At 38.1% G+C, this 18,457-nt stretch overlaps 1 protein-coding gene across 1 annotated transcript in view; it reads left to right on the top strand.

Moving 5' to 3' along the window:
- The window catches only part of VPS13B (vacuolar protein sorting 13 homolog B), a 785,675-nt gene that overhangs the window by 486,875 nt on the left and 280,343 nt on the right, over positions 1-18,457 (top strand). Inside the window, 2 exon segments of the mRNA XM_062188180.1 lie at positions 5,453-5,579; positions 11,813-11,956. Coding sequence (XP_062044164.1) covers positions 5,453-5,579; positions 11,813-11,956 — 271 coding nt within the window.

The following is an 18,457-nucleotide window of genomic DNA, read 5'->3' as shown; positions in this document are numbered from 1 at the left end:
GAATGACTATCAAAAAAAAGTAATGTACTATGTGGTTTTCAGAAAAAAAAAAAACAGAAGATTTTGAATGTTTTACCCTAAAGAAATCATAAATGTTGAATTTGAAAATTATACAATGTTTATATGTATTGAAACATCACATGGCACCCATGCAAACATGTCCCGTTTTATGTGTCAGATAAAAATGTAAACAACAAAAACAAATAAAATGTATTATTGTAGTCTTTCACGGACAAGTGATTGAATCTGCCTCTGAGGAGGAGTGTAAATTTGAGTAAAGAAGCAGGCACAGCCTGGCAAGGTGAATTTCAGCAGAGGGTTGGAATTAGCGAGCCTTTATTGGGCAGTGTCCCAGTAGCTGGAGAATGCGTGTTCTCTCATCCTGGAGGGATCATCTGGGTGGCACACTACAACATCCACTACACCAGTCCTCTTCCTTAAGTGTTAGATAATCAAGCAACAGCAGCAGCCCCCTCATTCCTCCACTTCACTCAGTTTGCTAGCTTTTTTAAAACCACAGCCTTGATCATCAGCAAAGAAGATCAGCCTTGTTTTTCTAGGAAACTTATGACCATCTGGCCTTAATTCAGTTGTGTCTCACCTATTCATTCTTTAATTCATTTAGCAGTTTGCAGAAGTTTGTGTCTTTTCAGAATTCATTGAAGTAGAATTCACATAGCATACAATAAACATTGGGGGTGAACACTCAGTGACATTTTGCACATCCACAATACTCTACAACTACCACCACTTCTCTTGTCCCAAAACCTTTTCCTCACCTGAATGTAACACCTCTTACCCATTAACCATATTCTTTCCATCCTCTCAGCCTTTGGCAGCCACCAATCTGTGTTCTGTCTCTGTGGCTGTACCCCATGGATATTTCATGTAAATGGAATCATGTATGTTTACTTATATATGTGGCTTCTTTGGTTTAGATTAATTTTTATAGGTTCATGTATCAATCCTTATTTATTTTTTTGTATTGTCAAATAATGTTCCACTGATGTATATAAAGGTTGAATATCCCTTACCCAAAGTGCTTGGGGCCAAAAGCATTTCAGATTTCAGATCTTTTTAAATTTTGGAATATTTTCGTAGGCTTTCTTGTTGACCAGTGCTAACTTTAGAATTTCAGATTTTGGATTTTTGAGTTATTCATGCTCAACTTGGACCACAATTTGTTTATCCATCTATCCGTTTTTGGATAGTTGCACTGTTTGCATCTCTAGGCTGTTGCAAATAATGTTGCTTTGGACATCGGTGTACAAATGCCAGTTTGAATACCTGTTTTAAAGTGTCTTGAGTATTCACCTAGAAGAATTAAAGGGTCACGTGGTAATTTTATACTCAATCTTTTTAAAGACTACTGCACTGTTTTCTGCAGTGATTAAACCATTTTTTATACCTACTAGCAGTATTGAACGGTTATAATTTCACCTTTAAAAAAAAAGATGAAGAATACCATCATTCTATGGTGGTATTACATGAGGTGGTACCTCTTTCTGGTTTTGGTTTACATTTCTATTATGATTGATGACTGAGAAGCTCTTCAGTGTGTAAAAGAAAGTATTAGTCAATTCTTTGAGCCATTTTAACTGTTTTTTTGATGATGAGTTTTAAGAGGCTCCCACATGGGTAGCAAGGTCCCCTTGGGTCATCTTCCACTGCTTTTCCCAAGCCATTAACATGGAGCTGGATTGAAAGTGAGCAGTGGAGCAGTCACGACTTGAACCAGCACCCATATGTGATGCTGGCATTGCAAGTGGCAACATAACTTGCCATGCCACAATGCCAGCCCATAAGAATTCTTTAATCTGGATCCTGTATCTTTTTTAGATTATATAATTTAGAAATAATCTATTTATTATGTATATAATGGGTATTGATGTACATGTTTTTAATTTTGATGAAGTCTAATTTGGTATTTATTTTGTTGCCCTTGCTTTTAGTGTGATTTCTGAGACTCCATTAAGATTGACCCCTATCGCTTATTTGAAAAGTTTTATAATTGTAGCTGTTACATTTTAAGTAAATGTAAGACTTTTTGTTGGTTTGTTGTTGTTTTTTGCAGAGGTTTTTTTTTTTTTTTTAATGATATGAGGTAAAAGTTCTACTTCATTCTTGTACATGGGGATATCCAGTTATCCTAGCATCCTTTATTGAAGAGACTACTCTCCACTGTGCATGGTCTTGTCAGCCATGTCAGACAGTTACAGACTCTTGAATGTCCAAGCTATGATATTGTAGGTCATTTACACTAAATAAATAGTATAACTTTTAATAGGTTCCTATCCTTTAAAGAGTTAACATTCAATCAGTGAAACAGACTGGTTAACCATTACAGTGTAGAAAATGCTGTGATAACAGAATGTCATTCTCAGTTTTAGTTTTTCAGTGTCTCTTTTCTTTCATTCGAATTAATTCTTGAAAATAATTGAATCTTCAAAAAAAATTAGTGGTTTTTTTTTGTTTGTTTTTGTTTTTTTAAGAATTATAGCCAGAGAGAGAGGTCTTCCATTCTGCTGGTTCACTCCCCAAATGACCTCAATGGCCAGAGCTGAACTGATCTAAAGCCAGGAGCCAGGAGCTTCCTCCAGAACTCCCACACAGGTGCAGGGGCCCAAGGACTTAGGCCATCTTCCACTGCCTTTACAGGCCACAGCAGGGAGCTGGATCAGAAGATGAGCAGCCAGGACTTGAACTGGCGCCCATATGGGATGCAAGCGCCGCTGGCTGGGGCTTTAATCCACTGTACCACAGCGCTGGCTCCAAAAAATTTAGTTTTTTAGCCGGCGCCGCGGCTCACTAGGCTAATCCTCCGCCTTGCGGCGCCGGCACACCGGGTTCTAGTCCCGGTCAGGGCACCGATCCTGTCCCGGTTGCCCCTCTTCCAGGCCAGCTCTCTGCCGTGGCCAGGGAGTGCAGTGGAGGATGGCCCAAGTCCTTGGGCCCTGCACCCCATGGGAGACCAGGAGAAGCACCTGGCTCCTGCCAACGGATCAGCGCGGTGCGCCGGCCGCAGTGCGCCTACCGCAGCGGCCATTGGAGGGTGAACCAACGGCAAAAAGGAAGACCTTTCTCTCTGTCTCTCTCTCACTGTCCACTCTGCCTGTAAAAAAAAAAAAAAAAAAAAAAAATTTAGTTTTTTGAAAATGTTCATCATTACCTCAAATACTTATCAGTAATATCACAAAAGGGAAGTTGGGACTGTATGCCAGAAAATTTATAGTTTTATACAACTATTGACTTATTTAAATTTCCATTTTATTTCTAAGGCCAGGTCTTTCATACTTTGTGCCACTGATTTAATCCACCACATCATGAGAAAAAATGTTAATATGGACGAGTACTTCTTTTCCCATCAGTGCTTTTAGTTGCTGTTTGTTCTTATTTGATTTGCTGTTGTCTTTTCCATTTTAAGGTGGTTTTAACACATCATATATTTTAGCACTCCCTAGGAGAACACATCAAATGTTACATGTTTCTCACATTGGTCATTTTTATGGAATTTGAGCTATTAGACTATAATTATGGTGTCTCTCTGGATTGCAAACCTTCCTCTGTATTCACAGATTTTAACACTTCTTCCTGCTACTCTCTCCTCACCAGATCTCTTAATTCTTTAAAATTGACTTTCTTGAAATCCAATACTTATGTATCACAGAAACAGATGATCCAATTTGCTTTTTTGGCAGACAGCATATAAAGCTCTGCCCATTTCAAGTTTAACAAAAAAGGTTAGTAGTCTCTAGACTATGCTGATCAAAAAGGATGTAGAAGGACTGAGTTTTATCTAGGCTTTTTCATGAGATAACTTACGCCAATTCTCTGATTTCAACTTTATCATTTTATTACAGAAGGGAATAATAAGGGCATATTTATAAGGAATATTAAATTAATGGTTTGAAGGAAAATTTGAGGTATTGCTTCTAATAAAAATATATTTTCATAAAATAGAACTAAGAATATTGATGGTAGACTTGAAGATCTGTTATCAGCAAAAGCTTTGGTTTCTCAGTTGTGTTTTCCAATTTGATCTTCTGCCATGTGTACAGTCCTTTTTTGAAATTATTAGCATTTTGAATATCAAGTCATTTTGAATGATTACATAATTTGTGAAAGAAAATAATGCCTAAAGAAGAATTACAATAAGCCCAAAGGCATTTTGGTATCACCTTATTCTCCAGGTAGAATTCTGAAAATTGTGTTTCCATTGGGTGGTCTTAGCCAGTCCCTGAACTTCATTTTCTTAGGTAATGTGGAACTAATGCTGGTCTTTCCATCACCTACAGCATTGTTTTGAGGAAGCAATCAGTGTCAGACCTCAAAGCCATTTGACTCTAAAGGTAGTGATAATCCATGAACTCAGATGGTTCTTAGAACTTAATTTACAAGGTATGCTCAGAAGCCTGAAACAATGGCTGTTGCTAAATGGAAGGTCACAAATATTAAAAATAGAAACTGAAAAATTATTACAAAACTCATAAGGTTATTGGTAGTAACAAAAGAGGTAAGAAACTATTTGCAAGAATAAAAAGAATTAAAAACAGGAAAAAAGGGAGGCTGGCATTGTGGCGCAGGAGGCTAAGCTGCTGCCTGCAATGCCAGTGTCCCATATTATAGTACCAGTTCAGGTCCTAGCTGCTCCACTTCAGATACAGCTCCCTGTTAATCTGCTTGAGAAAGCAACAGAAAAAGGCCCAAATGTTTGGGCACCTGCCACCCATGTGGGAGACCCAGATGGAGTTCTGGGCTCTTGGTATTGACCTGGGCCAGCCCCAACTATTGTAGCCATTTGGGGTATGAAACAGCAGGTGGAAAATGTCCCTGTTGCTCTCTATGTCTCCCTCTCTCTTTGTAATTTTATCTCTGAGTTAAATTTTTTAAAAAATCTCTTTAAAAAATAAAGAATAATTTGTTGAAAGTTTATGAGATGATAATATGAAACTACTTATTTCATAATTCTAATAATTTTTTATCTTTCATAAATCTTATGGATCTAGATTTAAGAAACTATAGCATATACAAATAGGCACTCTCAAAATAATAATGTAATTCTTTAACTTACCTACAACCTAAAGAAAACTATCCTTAAAAATGAAATGTCTAGGGGACAGCTTTGTGGCCTAGCAGGTTAAGCCACTGCCTGTAACACCAGCATCCCATATGGACAACGTGAGTCCCAGCTGCTCTACTTTTGATCCAGCTCCCTGCTAATGCACTGGGGAAAGCAGTAAGGATGGCCTGAGTAGTTGGACCCCTGCACCCATGTGGGAGACCCTGGAAGAAGCTCTTGGCTTCAGCCTGGCCCAGCCCCAGCTATTGCAGCCATTTGGAGAGTGAACCAATGGATGGGAAATAATCTCATTCTCTTTCTCAGCTTTGCCTTTCAAATAAGTAAATCTTAAAAAAATAAAATAAAATGGTTAATTTATTCTTTATCTTTTAGCATACGGCGGCATCAAGAAAGGAGAGCAATTCTTACCCCCATTTTGACAGATTTTTCTGTCCGGATAACTGGAGCACCTGCCATCACTTTCACCAAAATAATTTCTCCTGAAAATCTGCATACAGAGGTAAGAACATATTGTAGATTGAATTTTATTCTAGATAATAGAACAACTTCTTTTTGTATATTAGGGATTTTCCAGTATTAGCCCACAGAATACCAAATTAGCTGATTAACCATAAGAATTGCTGTCATTGCTAATATTTCTTGAGCACTTTCTAGTACTACTCAGCTGTTCCTTTCCATGTAATATTTCATTTAATCTTTAGAATAATCCTGTTAGCTACTATCCCCATTTTCAGGATGAGAGTGAGATCTAGAGAGGCTAACCAGATTGTAAATTTTTCACAAAGAGTAAGTGGAAGGAAAAGATATGAACCCTGCTAGATTGGCTTTGACCTCTGCATTTCTAACTTCTACAGCATCTTTCTAATGGAAATGACAATAACAGTAAGACAGATAAATGGTCTTCCATAGATTACCCTTTGTAGAGTTCTGCATGGATGACCTTATTTCGTCTTTACACATGTAGAGTTCTACATGGATGACCCTATTTAGTCTTTGCACACGCACACACACACACATACACACATGTGAGAGAGATTTTACTTATTTATTTGTTTGTTTAATTATTGGTGAGACAGAGACAACTCTCATCTTCTTCAGGTGCCCACCTGGACAGGGAGCTGAAGCCATTATCTGGGAACTCATTCCAGGTTTCCCAAATTGGTGGCAGGGACCCAACTACTTGAGCCATTACCATTGCCTCCTGTAGTCCATATTAGTAGGAAGCTGGAGTCAGGAGCCCAAGCCAGGAATGGAATCAAACCTACGCACTCCGATGCGAGACATGGGCATCTGGGGTGTCTAAACCACTAGACCAAACACTGCCCCAAATCCATATATTTTATAACTGAAGAAAGTGAGGTCAAAACAGATTAAGTAATTTTTTTAAAAAATTTTTAACAGGTAGAGTTATAGGCAGTGAGAGAGAGAGAGAGAGAGAGAGAGAGAGAGAGAGAGAGAGAGAAAGGTCTTCCTTCTGTTGGTTCATCCCCCAAATGACCACTACGCCAGAACTGTGCCGATCTGAAGCCAGGAGCCAGATGCTTCCTCCTGGTCTCCCATGTGGGTACAGGGGCCCAAGCACTTGGGCCATCCTCCACTGCCTTCCTGGGCCACAGCAGAGAGCTGGACTGGAAGAGGAGCAACCAGGACTAGAACCCGGCACCCGTATGGGATGCCGGCACGACAGGCAGAGGATTAGCCAAGTGAGCCATGGCGCTGGCCCCCAGATTAAGTAATTTGACCAGTGTTAATTAGTGAATCAAGATTTCAATCCTGATCCATGATCTACCTTCATGTGTGGAAAACAAATGTAATAATAATGTGATTCATCATAGCTCAAAAGAAAATTTCTGCATGTAAATGAATCCTAAATATATTATAAATGTTTCATAGAATTATATGCAGTTATGAAAAGTCAGGAAAAATTTGGTGTTTGATGGGTGTTTTTTGCAATGGTTAAAACATTGTTTGGTATACTTGCATGCCATATCAGAGTGTCTGGGTTCAAGTCCTAGCTTCGATCCCAATTCCTGCTTCCTCCTAATGCACACTTTGGGTGGTAGCAAATGACAGCTCAAGTGGTTGGGTCCCTGCCACACATGTGCAAGACCCAGATTGAGTTCAGCATTCAGCCTGGTTCATTGCTGGCTGTTCTGGGCATTTGAGAAGTGAACCGATAGCTCTTTCTGTCACTCTGCCTTTAAAAATAAAGTTTTAAAAAACTTAAAGCAATTATTTTGTGAAAATTTATTTATTGGGGGCCAGTGCTGTGGCGCAGCGAATTAAAGCCCTGGCCTGAAGCATCGACATCCCATATGGGCGCCGGTACTAGTCTTGGCTGCTCCTCTTCTGATCCAGCTCTCTGCTATGGCCTGGAAAGCAGTGGAGGATGGCCTAAGTCCTTGGGCCCCTGCACCCACATGGGAGGCCCAGAGGAAGCTCCTGGCTCCTGGTTTCGGATCGGCACAGCTCCGGTCATTGCAGTCAGTTGAGGAATGAACCAGCAGATGAAAGACCTCTCTCTCTCTCTCTTTCTCTGCCTCTCCTTATCTCTCTGTGTAAATATTTTTTAAAAAAAGATTTATTTATTTATTTATTTATTTATATGAAAGGCAGGGTTAGAGAGAAAGAGAGAGAAAGGTCTTCCATCCACTGGTTAACTCCCCAAATGCCTGCAATGGCTAGAGCTAGGCCAATCTGAAGCCAGGAGCCAGGAGCTTCTTCTGGGTCTCCCATGTGGGTGCAGGGGCCCAAGCACTTGAGCCATCTTCCACTGCCTTTCCAGGCACATTAGCAGTTGCTGGATTGGAAATGAAGCAATTAGGACTCGAACTGGCACGCATGTGGTATGCCTGCCCCAAAGGCAGAAGCTTAACCTGCTACGCCACATCATCAGGCCCAAGGCAATTTTTAAAAAAAAAAAAAATGAATGAATGGAAAAATACATATGGATTAAATACAGGTAATTCCCAATTTACAATGGTTGGACTTTACAAAAAAATTTTTAAAGGTTTATTTTCTTTATTTGAAAGGCAGAGTGACAGAGAGGGAAAGAGCTCTTTGAACTGCTGGTTCACTTACCAACTGCCTGCGACAGCCAGGCCTGGGCCAGCCTGAGGCCAGGAACCCAAAACTCCATCTAGGTTTCCCACAATGGCACCAGGGCCCCTTGAACTTAGGCCATCCTCGACTGCTTTGGCAGGTGCATTAGCAAGGAACTGGACTGGAAGTGGAGCTGCTGGGACTAGAACTGGCACTCTAATATGGATGCCAACATTTCAGACAGAGCTTTAACCTGCTGTGCCACAACATCATCCCCAGATTTTATAATTTTTTGACTTTTTGTTGGTACAAACGCAGTACCCTTTCAACAGAAACTGTACTTCAAATTTTGATCTCGCTGGCTAGTGATACGAGGAACAATATTCTTTCCAGATGCAGGGCAGCGGAGGAAGTCACAGTTCTCAGTAAACTATGGTGTCAGGAAGCGGAAAAAAATCCACGTTCATGGATTATGTTGCTAAGCTGTGACGTTCAGTGGATTTAATGTGTTACATAATTATCAGCTGTGATAGATTTAGCAGGATGTAACTGCATTGTACATTCCTCCTCTGAATTTTTCAAAAACAATATTTTTGTAAATATTTGATGTTTGTAAATAAAGAATTAGGTTAGGCCAGGCTTCTTTATATCCACAAAAGGTATATAAAGATTAAGTAAATCTACTTTCACCTTACAGTTACTCAGAAATAACACAATTGGTTTAGAATATGTGAAAGCCCCGAAATATCCTTTCTTTCATACTAATACTGTTGTGAAAATATAAATTCACACATTGGAATCACATTTTAGAATTTCTTCTATTTCCTTTGTACATTTGGGTGATAAAAATGAAATATGCATACACTGGCATAAGTATAACCTCTTCAATAAATGGTGCTGGCACAATTGGAGATACATATATAGAGAGATTATATAGAGATATATATGAATGAAATTAGATCCATACCTCTCACCATATACAAAATTAAACTCCAAATGAATCAAAGCCCTAATCTGAGACCTGAGACTATGAAGTTGCTGGGAGAAAATACAGTGAAAACATTCCAGGACATTGGTGGGGTGATGACTTCTTGGATAAGACCTGCAAAGCACAGGCAGCAAAAGTAAAACTAATCAGATGGGATTATAGCAAACTCAGAGCTTCTGCACAGCAAAGGAATTGATCAATACAGTGAACAGAAACATCCAACAGAATGGGAAAAATGTTTGTGAGCTACCTATCCAACAAACGACTAATATCTAGAATGTATCAGCAACTCAGAAAATTCAACAACAAAAGACAACCAATCCAATTAAGAAACTGGCAAAGGAACTCAATAGACAGTTCTCAAAAGCAGTACAAAAGGCCAAAAATTACATGAAAAAATGCTCAACATCACTGGCATTAGGGAAATGCAAATCGAAACCACAATCAGATAATACCTCAACCCCATCAGAATGGCTATTAACCAAAACTCAGAGAGTAATGCTGGCTAGGATGTAGAGAAAGGGGAATACTTATACACTGTTGGGGATGTAAATCAGTACAGCCAATATGAAAAACTGTATGGCAATTTCTTAAACTAGAAATAGACTTACCTTGTGATCCATCAATCCCCACTACTGGGTATGCACCCAAAAGACATGAAAACACTGTATCAAAGAGATACTTGCACCACCATGTTTCTAACAGCGCTGCTCACAATAGCCAAAATAAGGAATCAACCAACATGTCCATCATTAGATGAATGGATAAAGAAAATGTGGAATGTACATGAGGGAATATTATTCAGCTGTAAAAAAAAAAAAAAAGGATGACATTCTGCCATTTACATCAAAATGAATGCAACCGGAGTACATCGTATTGAATGAAATAAGCCAGACACAGATAAGACTACATGTTCTCCCTTATGTTAAATTAAAAAGGAAAAGAAATAAACCTGTGTATATCAGTATTGCTGCAAATATATTTTTATCAAACTGTTTTATGTTGTTGTCAAACCAGTGGTTAAGAATGTTATACTCCTATAGTTTTAGTGACCTGTGATTGTTTTAAAATTTACTTCATATGGGTGAAGTGATGGTCATCTTTCCATTTGATTATTGTTTATAACCCTTGCATATTACCGTTTAACTAGGATCTTTTTACCCTTTGCCTGTTGATCTCTATTTAGTGGAGCACTATGCCCTGGGCTATAATGTTAACTAAAAATATGTTCCCTCAAAAACAAAAAGGGGAAGAAAGGAGAGAATCAGAGAAAAAAGAATGAGAGTAAGGAAAGGGAGGGAGAGAGGGAAGGGTGTGCTAGAAGGGAAGAAGGGAATATCGTTACATTCTGTGAACTACATTGAATCTGTTCTCTTTGAATTAATATTACATTTGGATGAAAAATAAGTTTCAGTGAAAGAAAGGAAATACAATCACTTTGAAATATTATAACTTTTTTTTCCCTAAAAATACCCTTTATTTGGGTCCCCAAATGCTTGTCAACATAAAATTCAAAAGCAAGACTAATAACATTCAATGTTAACAGAAATACTATCCCATCTTAACTAAATTATCTTCTAATTGGAAGGCAGTATTAGAATTCCCTCTTCCCAGGTGAAAGAAGCATGAAGCTGAAAGTATTCTGAATCGGTGTACTTTGTTTTCTTTTTATCATTACTTGAGGAATAAAATAAGAATTTTAACTACAGTGAGTGAATACAGGAAACTTGTTGAAGGAAAGGCTATCTAACCAAAAAAGAGAATTTCAGTCATGCTCTTTTGATATCTTTATTAACAGCTGCTCTAAGCTGTCTAGTCTCCCTAGATTCATTACTTTAGATGACACTAATAATGGGAAGGCCTGTTGAAAGTTTCCAGATATTTGAACATTGTCCACGTACACTTCATGACAAGAGGCAGGATTTCTGCTTCTTAAATAAAGCTTCTGGATTATCTTTTCTCTTGTTTTCCTTCTCTGAATGGTATTTTTCCCCCAGTGATAAATGTTCACGTGACTCAGTTATGCAGTACATCACCAGTTTTGTAGTGGACATCTACCTAATCCTGCCAAGATCTTAGTAGGATGAAGAAAAAGTGAAATTAACTTGTCTAGTTATCTTTGGCCTCATTACTCTGTTTTGTTAGAAATCATTTGAAGTGTATCCTTTGGAAAATACCACACCATAGCATTTGTGATTGTGATTGCCTGCCCTCGGTTGTCTGTCTGCATCTCTCTGCTCCAGCAGATGATAACCTTCTCAAAGGCTTGTTACCCTGCAAGTCCACCCTTACTCTTTGTGACATCTTTAAAACTCTACTGTGGTGCCTGGTACTTAGCAGATGCTCAGTTAATATTTGTTGATTTAAATTAAGGAAAAGGATTTTGCCAGAGAATTACATCATTGCTTGCATATTGAAACAGAAATAGTTTTGGAGGTAAGAAAAAACCAAATGGATATGGAAAGATGAATGATTATTGTTAATCAGTTGCCCTGTGACTAGTACAAGGCCTGGAACATATCAGGGCCTTATAAATATATATTGAATTAATCCAATAAATTTTGTCTGGTTGCTGTGCTATTATTGACATTCTGAGAGTTCATCAAAGTGACAATCATATAATTAAGAATTACAGAGTACCATCTGAAGGCTGTCATTATTTTTATATCTATATTCAAAGTTTTTTTTTCCCCCCGCTTCAGGAGATTTTAGTGTGTGGCCATTCCTTGGAAGTGAATATAACCACAAATCTGGACTTCTTCCTAAATGTGGCTCAAGTTCAACTCTTACATCAGTTAATAGTAGCAAATATGACTGGACTGGAACCATCAAACAAGACCACAGAGGTAACTGTTACCTGATTTTGATTAGGTTTTGTACATTTGTGCCAACTTTACATTCACAGTAAAAAAAACTATAATTAGAATAAATGCTTGTTGCTCATTATTCTGTGTTTAACTTTATTCAAAATAAGGTCATAAGTCATTTTAGATTGATGTTCTTTATTTTTGAAACTTGCTTAGTCTCTGTTCCTCTTATTTGTCATTTGGTTTTGCAAAATTGCTGTGGCCTGACCTCAGCAAAATCTATGTTAGAAACATTATTTTATTACCCTGCTGAAATGTCTAAAATGCAGTGCAAGAAGCCTGGTGGAACTTTTATTTACTCAGATGCATTACAGGAATAGGTCTATTTTGAAAGTGAACTTCATAAAAATACTATGGGAATATCTTCAAGAAGCAGCTTGTAAAGCATTTGTTTCCCATGGTCATTGGAAAACAGACACAATCCTAAAAGTTGAATGCCTGCCTCGGGTTTTAATTTTGATCCCGTATTCACCAGAAGCTTGTGTTGTAACCACAAAGTCTCTCAGCATGAAACAAAGAAGGCCATTTATTAGGTGCTCTCCACATGCATTTTTTTGTTTTTTGCATTTTGTTTTCACACTTTCTCTTATCATATCTGTACTGAAAATCACTCTTTTGTAAAAATGTGGATGAAGCCGGCGCCGCGGCTCACTAGGCTAATCCTCCGCCTTGCGGCGCCGGCACACCGGGTTCTAGTCCCGGTCGGGGCACCGATCCTGTCCCGGTTGCCCCTCTTCCAGGCCAGCTCTCTGCTGTGGCCAGGGAGTGCAGTGGAGGATGGCCCAAGTTCTTGGGCCCTGCACCAGCATGGGAGACCAGGATAAGCACCTGGCTCCTGGCTTCAGATCAGTGCGGTGCGCCGGCCGCAGCGCGCCTACCGCGGCGGCCATTGGAGGGTGAACCAACGGCAAAAAGGAAGATCTTTCTCTCTGTCTCTCTCTCACTGTCCACTCTGCCTGTCAAAAATTTAAAAAAAAAAATGTGGATGAAAAAGCTATGTATAGAAAGTGTAACTTTTATTTTTGCCACGAGTTATGCACAAGGGAAGTGATAGGTATTCAGTGAAAGCCAATTGATGCCAGGCAGTGTAACCAGGCCTTTTTATGGACATTAGCTCACATATATTCAAGCAGGTTATAATTACCCTGTGAGGCAGATATGGGCATTACACCTGTGTTGTAGGTGAGGATCTTGTGCAAGTAGACTGCCAGAAACCATCATATACACATAGCAAAAGGTGATCCATCTTAAATCTGAATTTGGAGTGTTTAAGTCAGTGCTCTTTTCTATTATGTTTGCAACCTCATTCTGTCTTCTTTATTTTTAAAAAAATTATTTAATTATGATAAAGCTTTTAACTTTTTATAAGGAAGTAGCTCTAGCTTGGTCATCTTTTACTATATGTGATTTCTGTTTATTCTGCGTCTTTATTAAAAGGGACATAAAACTGGATTCTTAAAAATACTCGCTTTTTAAATATGCATTTAGATAATCCATAAAAATATAATTATATGACATGAAAGACAAACAGATTAAAAAATATTTCTCCATGCATTGTCAATGGAGTTCATAAAGTATCCTAGATTGGAAAAGAATCATTCCTCTATTATTTGTGCCTATTTTACAAATCTAATAACAGAAATCTCACAGATGACTAATCTGTTTTAATTTAAAAAATGGAAAAATTGTGAGTTATTGGGAAAGTAGAGGAAAAGATATGTATTTGTTAAACGTGTGTATACTGACATTGTTAATGACTTCTGTTTCGTGAGAATGATGGGTTAAAAATGAGAATCCCATTCATTAGGGACTTTGTGAATTGTAGACCACTGTCACGACTGTCCTAAACTCATGATTTGACACTATTGATGCAGTAGTTATAGATATGTGAAAAACACATAGTTTAATAAGAAGATATCGTGTATATGTAGTGTATTACCTTTTAATATTTTCAGACAACCTTGGCTAAGGTTTCACTTGAAAGATTAATTTTAAAAAATCCTTCAGGAATGTGATAGGATAATTCTTATAAGTGGAAGAATACACTATAGTCAATTAGAAGAAAAAATAAACTTTTCTTTGGAAATAGAAGTGAAAACAATAGTGCAATCTAAGGATTATTGCTAGAGACAGTATTTAATATCTAATTAAGTATATAGCTAAGATGTAATGAAACTGTTAACTTTACAGCTTCAGGGAACCATTTCTGGATAATAAAATGACCAGCTGATGGTTTAGGCAAATGGCTTCCCATATTGAGCAAAAATTTTTTAATGTTTTTACTCTGAAAAATGTCCTCTAGATGGGATGAGGATACTGGACCAAGAGGCTTGTATTTGTGTTCTTTGATTTTCAGTGTTCCCTCTCAGCATTATGACTGCATGATTTCATACGCCTAGAATATCCACCTTTTATAGATTTAATTTATTTATTTGAAAAGCAGAGTGATGCAGAGAGAAGGAGAGACAGAAGGAGCTTCATTCACTGTTTTACTCTTTACTCTCCAAATGGCTACAACGGCCTGGGCTGAGCCAGGCAAAAGACAGGAGCCTGGAAATTCATCAGGGTCTCCTACATTGTGTGATAGGGGCCCAGGTATTTGGGCCATCATCCACTGCTTTCCTGGGAGCATTAGCAGGAAGCTGGATTGGAAGCAGAGTAGCCGCAGCTCAAACCAGCACTCCAGTACATGATGAAGAGGTCGCAGGGGGCAACTTAACCTACTGCAGCACAGTGCTGGCTCTAATTTCCATCTTCTAAATTAACCTTTACTTGTTTCTGTCTATATATCATGACAGGTTAAGAAAGTACTTAAGATAAAGAAGTATTTAATACTCAAACAGCCAAAGTGCATACTATGTTATGAAGTTCATGTCCTTCCTTATCTAGTTTGCTGCCAGAGTTCAACGTCTGACACTGTTATGACCATGACAACAGACAGGTTAGGCAGGATTCTTGCATCCTTGTTCCTTGCCATTTACATGCAGTGGGAGTCAATCTTCTACACATCTGAAAAATCAAAATCAAATGTACAGTTCTATGTTGTCTCCCAAAATGCAGTTGTGCTACTCAGCCTTGGTTTCTTTACAATGTTCAGGCTGTGCTGATGGACTCAAATCAGTTGACTCTTCTGAAAATTCTTTACTATCTTACAAGATGGTCTTGTTCAATTATTTAAAAGTTGCCATTATTAACATAATTGTAACATGTAATACTAATTAGTAAAGGAGACTATTTAATTACATGTGCCAGTGATTCCAGAAATTTTTGCAAGAGAATGTGAACAATAAAATTTAATTTGTGTAAGTATGTTTATGGACAAATAATGCAATAATTGTTTTTTAAAAGATTTATTTCTTAACCCATTCACAAGTCAAAGATAGGTAGGAAGATACAGAGAAACAAACATCTTTCATCCACTGGTTCACTCACCAAGTGTCAAAGTCAGGAGCCCAGAACTCTATCCAGGTTTTACACATTGGTGGCACGAACACAAGTACATGAGAAACAATCTGTTTCCTCTTAGGGTACACCATTAGCAGGAAGCTGGATTGGAAGCAGAGCAGTTGTGACTTGAACTGGCACTCCAGTATGCAATGGCAGCATCGTAAGTGGCAGCCCAATCTGCTGTGCCACAGCACTGGCCCCTGGAGTCACTTTTATATGATAAGAAAATGAAACTAAAGGGCAGGTGTTTGGCACAGTGATGCACTCCATATCGGAGTGCCTCAGCTTGGGTCCCCACTCTGCTTCTGATCCAGCTTGTTGCTATTGGTGCACCCCAGAAGGCAGTGGAATGCTGCTCAAGTACTTGTGTCCCTGCCACTTACATGTAAGATCTGGACTGTTTCTGTCTCTTTTTCTTTTTAAGATTTATTTTATTTATTTGGTAGGCAGCATTACAGAAGTGGGGGGTAAGTAGAGAGGGATGGACTGAGGGAGGGAGGGAGGGAGGGTGAGGGAGAGAGAGAGAACTTTCATCCACCGGTTCACTCCCCAAATGGCCACAATGGCCAGAGCTGGGTCAATCCAAAACCAGGAGCCAAGAGCTTCTTCCAGGTCTCTCACTTGGGTGTAGGGGCCCAAGCACTTGGGACATCTTCTACTGCTTTCCCAGGCACATTAGTAGGGAGTGGGACTTGAACTGGTGCCCATGTGGGATGCCAGCATTGCAGGCAGCAGCTTTACCCACCACGCCACAATACTAGTCCCATCTTTTTTTATTTTTAAGATTTATTTTATTTATTTGAAAGGCAGAATTAGAGAAAAAAGAGAGAGCGCGAGCTGCCATACCCTGGTTCACTTCCCAAATGACCACAACAGCCAGGGTTAGGCCAGCCAAAGCCAGGAGCCAGGATCTGCATCCAGGTTTCCCACATGGGTACAGGGACCCAAGCGCTTGAGCCATCCTCCACTGTTTTCCCAGACCTTTATCAGGGGGCTGGATTGGAAGTGGAACAGCCAGGACTTGAACCAGCACCCATATCAGATGCCAAGCATTACAAGCAGCAGTTTGACCTGCTACACCACATTGTCGGCCCCATCTACCTTTCAAATAAAATGAAATAAGTAAAAATAAAGGGGGAAAAAAAGAAAAGAAGAGAAAACCAAAAACCATTATAAATTTTCCTAATGCTTTCTGTATATAAGAAATTGTAAAGAATGATTCAAAACAAACTTAATATCATTGAAAAATTATTTGTGTATAATTAAAATGTAAGTATTCAAAGATTTAGAATGAAAAGATGAAAGATATGCTTATATATTTATATATAATATATAAATTTATTATATATTTATAAAAGCATAGATAAGAGTTTTAAACTAACATGTTAATTTGAAAGGTTAGTTTATTTTTCATAATGGGGCTTTATCTTTATTGAAGGTAATACATCACATTTAATAATCAAATATTGCTAAAAAAAAAATCAAAATAGCATAAGTCCCGTGATACTCCACCTTCTCCTGCTCCAGGGTCAGCCATTTTTAATTCTGTAAGCTGTTTCTTTTGATATTTGTTTCTCTATTTCTGAATAACCCTGAACAAACTACCTTGTCTTCATTCACTGTAACTGTATCAGTTTCTACTCACTATAGATGAGGTTTCTGTCTCTTTAGGACTTTCCTTCCGTACCTCCAGCTTCTCAATATTCTTATACTTTTTTTAAGTCGATATGAATTGTTTTCAGTGTAAAGACTATGTAAATATTGTTCATTAGTTAGGAAAAATACATATTTTCTGTCTTAATACTTTTTTCCTAAATGTAACCATTGCCACAATTTGTATTTTCTCAGTTTTTAGAAAATCTCTAAATCTTCTAGTTCTCTGCCTCATACCCTTTTCTCACTATGGCTTTACATAATGCCTAGAAATTTAGTTGTTTATACCTTGAAACTTACCAAATAATATCACCCATGTTCCTGCTCACTTCCACCCCCTGAGCTATTTTTCCTAACTCTTCTGTTTTGAACTACTCGTTGTCCAGACCTACTGAATACTTGGCAGAAAAGAACCTAATGAGAGAAGATTGTGACTTTTGAAGTTGATGTAAAGAGTGTTGGAGAAAATGTAGAGTGTCAAAAAATATCAAGAAAGCAGTGTTTTCATCCATGAATATAAATTAGTAATTTTACCAATAGCTTTATTCTCCCATTCTGAAGTCTTGAACATATAAAACAATATAATTATATATTGAATATTATAATAGAGTCTCTTTTGCCTAATATTGCTTATTTGGATGATTTTGAAGTTTGTTATAACATGCTGAACTTTTTGGTATACAGTCTTACGGAGTCTTATGGAGTGATAGTAGAACTAACCTTCACATTTCATAGCTGATTTTGTCAGTTAGACTGGACTTGTCAATAGAGGAGAGCATATTCTTCTCAACAGATGGTGCTGGGAGGACAGACATTCACATACAAAATAATAAAGGCACGTGCCTGATTCATATGATTAATAACTCAGTATGGATCAAAGACCTAACTATAAGAGCTGAAACTGCCAGAAGAAACCATGGGTATAAGTTTTCATGATATTGGATTAGAATATGGTTTCTTTTAGATGTGATATGAAAAGTACAAGCAACGCTACCACACAAAAGGAGCAAATAAATTGTACTTCATAAAAATTTAAAACTTTCATGCCTCAAAGTACATTAACAAGAAAGTGAAAAGACAACCCAAAGAAACAGAAAATATTTGAAAATGATTTATCTGAGAGGGACTTCTGTCTAGAATAGATAAAGAGTTCTTAAATGACAAGTACCCTAATTTAAAACTTGATGCAAAGGGTTTGAAAAGACATTTCTTTAAAGATGATGTAGAAATAACCTTAAGGAAGCACATGCAAGCTAAACCCCCAAGAAATGCCATTTCACACCCACTAAGATGGCTGCTATCAAAAAGTCATATAATAAATGTGAGCAAGGATGTGGAGAAATTGAAACGCTCTTACACTGGACCAGAGTGTTCATGTGT

This window comes from Lepus europaeus, chromosome 4 (genome assembly GCF_033115175.1).
Source record: "Lepus europaeus isolate LE1 chromosome 4, mLepTim1.pri, whole genome shotgun sequence".
Classification (NCBI taxonomy): Eukaryota; Metazoa; Chordata; class Mammalia; order Lagomorpha; family Leporidae; genus Lepus; species Lepus europaeus.
Note: the sequence above shows the minus strand (reverse complement) of the source record. Positions and strands in the feature narration are given on the sequence as shown.